The sequence below is a fragment of the Nicotiana sylvestris genome, chromosome 3 (assembly GCF_000393655.2).
Source record: "Nicotiana sylvestris chromosome 3, ASM39365v2, whole genome shotgun sequence".
NCBI lineage: Eukaryota > Viridiplantae > Streptophyta > Magnoliopsida > Solanales > Solanaceae > Nicotiana > Nicotiana sylvestris.
In genome coordinates this window covers 169,892,840-169,895,756 of record NC_091059.1, presented here as the reverse complement: position 1 = coordinate 169,895,756, position 2,917 = coordinate 169,892,840, and the positions used below count along the sequence as shown (strand labels likewise).

Sequence of the window (2,917 nt, the reverse complement as noted above, 5' to 3'; positions counted from 1 at the left end):
GCAACTACTGATTGACAGAATAATTGCAAGGATTTTCTCTTGGACAGCTCGAAAATTATCTTATGTTGGAAGGGTACAGTTAGTCCAAACAGTGATATTTGGTATACAATCTTATTTGTCCCAAATATTTATTCTACTAGCTAAAGTGATAAAACTAATAGAGTCATACTGCAAAAGCTATATATGGTCTGGATCTAATACAATTACAAAAAGAGCTTTGATAACATTGGATAGAATGTGCTTGCCTAAATCTGCTGGAGGGTATAATCTGCTGAATATCAGAGTTTGGAATAGAGTTACTATCACTAATGCAGACTGGGATCTAGCACAGAAGAAAGACAAAATGTGGATAAAATGGATCCACACGTATTACATAAAAGGGCAAAGCATATTGGAGATGAATCTACCCCAACAGGCAAGTTGGATGGTGAGAAAGATTATCGAGGCAAAAGAGATGATTCAACAAAAACCAACAGTACAATACAGGCATAGCAGTACCAAGCAAATATACTTAGGCATTCTGGGAAGCTATAGCAAGGTGGCATGGAGAAACTTAATGTTCCGTAATGAAGCTAGGCCCAAGGCAATATCCACCATGTGGATGCAATGTCATGGGAGACTGCTGACAACAGATAGGTTAGTAAGCTGGGGAATTTAAGTAAATCCAAGATGTTGTTTATGCAATGGAGCAGATGAATCACATATACATTTGTTTGGTGAATGCAGTTTTACTAAAACAGTATGGGAAAGGCTTATGCAATGGATACGAATTCATGTTACTCCAATGAAATCCTATGAACAGATGATGGCATGGGTGATAACACAAGCTAAGGGGAAATCGTGTAAAGCCAAAATAATGAAAATGGTATATGGAGAACACATCTATGGGATATGGAGGGAGAGGAACAGTAGAATATTTGAAGAGGCAACGAGGACTGCAGATCAAATAGCAAGAGAAGTGGCATGTGTTTGCAATATTAGAGCTCAAGGAGGAATGCGGGCACAAATGCAGCAGCTTATATTTTGAAAAGAATGTAGTAACTAACCAACTTCCTTGTATAATGTCTTTATGTACTACTCATAATATAGGATAGAGTTAGAATATATGTAAAGATTAAGTGAGTCGAGGATGACTCTGCTATTTTGTAATGATTTCATTGGTGATTAATGAAAAATATAATTACCAAAAAAAATATGGTTACTAATTAGTAGAGCAAACAAATTTAAAAGTGAAGTCTTGTGGGCATGATTTCTATTTGGCAAAGCAATCAGATTAAAAAGTAAAGTCCTATGAGCATGATTTCTATTTGGCAAAGCAATCGGATTAAAAACAAAAGTCCTATGAGCATGATTTCTACCCGAATTACTCCATAAAACATGTATCTACTCACCCTTTCACTAAATACCCCAATATTTGTTTACAAGTAATTACAAACCAATAAATGAATTACATAAGTAAATAAGAAAAATAAGAAGCTATTCTATAGGGAGCCTTCATTTAGGCCCAAATTTCCCAAAGCCTCCAATGGCCTCAAATGCCTCAATTCCATGGACAATGACATAGTCTAGGTGCATCAAAGTTCCCTAAGGATCTCAAAGATCCCGGACAGTGCTTACACCTAGACTTGGTAACCAAGAATTGAACAAGTGCAGTGCGGAAGGGCCAGCTTCAGTATGCCAGAGTTTAGAGGGTTCTCAAAAGGATCCCAAGGCAGTACACATACTGGAGGGGGCAGAACTTATTGATTAAGAGTAGAGTGAAAAGTGATTGACACAAGTTGAAAAGTTTTAGTAAAAATTGTATTAAAATAAAAATCTGTTTGAAAATAATGTAGTAAAACAACAGAGACTGTTTGAAGAGATGAATAGAAGTTAAAACACCTTAGGACAGGTTTATACATAGCTATTTCACAGAACCAAGTAAATTCAATAGTCACACACAGGGGTCAAGGGGTTTGGGATACATAGAACATTTGACTGCAAACACATAACCCAGCAAAGGTCTAGGACTAGTTTAGACATGCTCAGAAATAGTTGACCCTGGCATAGTCACAAAACCAGACATGAAGAACACAACCACATAAAGGAGTGAAAGGGGTTTGGGGATTCATGGGGTATATGATGGTAAGTACACAACAAGTAAGAGATAACTGGTAAGACATGCTCAGAAACACACATAAAGGGGGAATATACTGATCTAAATGAAGGGGAAGACATAATAACATGCTAATAATATAACCATCAACTACAAGTTTCACGACAAAACCACAAATAGAAGCAAACTAGAAACAAAATGAACTGAAGTAATAATAAAATCACATTATTGTTAGAGCGTTGAATTGAAACTAGAACATACAAGTAAAGAGGATAGTGAGCATAATGAAAGAACAAGAGAACAAAAATGGTTAGCCTTGGCTTGTAGCCGGCCAACTTAAAGCAGTCGCAAGTAGTACAAAAGAGAGAGCAGAAAGTTTGAGTGTGAGAGATAGTTTTAAACCAAGAGTTCGTGTGTTGTGATAATGAAAGACTAGGGTATATATAGTTTGAAAGCATGTCGTAAATAAGGTAAGAATCATAGTAGCATAGTGATTAAGGAACTCAGAATTAGTCAGTTAGAAAATCAAGGCAAGTACTCCCTTAAGTTAAGGGAATTAATTCAAACGGTAAGAACCAGTAGCGTATAACGCAAGAAAATCGGTATATGACTAATAAGGAAAGAATCAAAGTTCAGTAAGCATAGGGTAGTCAATTAGGACTAAGTTCAGAAAACTCCAATTAAGGAAATGGTTCAATAAAAAATAAAGTACCACAACAAATAAGGTAGGGGATCAGTCAAATTAAACAGACGATGTAGAAATTTAGGGTTTAAAAGAAAATCCTTCAATCAAACCATAAAATAAGGAAATCAGAATCAATT

General features: G+C 35.9%; 1 protein-coding gene across 1 annotated transcript; it reads left to right on the top strand.

Moving 5' to 3' along the window:
* Positions 1-235: 235 nt before the first annotated feature.
* Positions 236-1,027, top strand: LOC104237964 (uncharacterized). The gene is made up of 2 exons (XM_009792208.1): positions 236-636; positions 727-1,027. Exons 1-2 carry the CDS (start codon positions 236-238, stop codon positions 1,025-1,027), a joined length of 702 nt encoding a protein of 233 aa, XP_009790510.1.
* Positions 1,028-2,917: the final 1,890 nt, after the last annotated feature.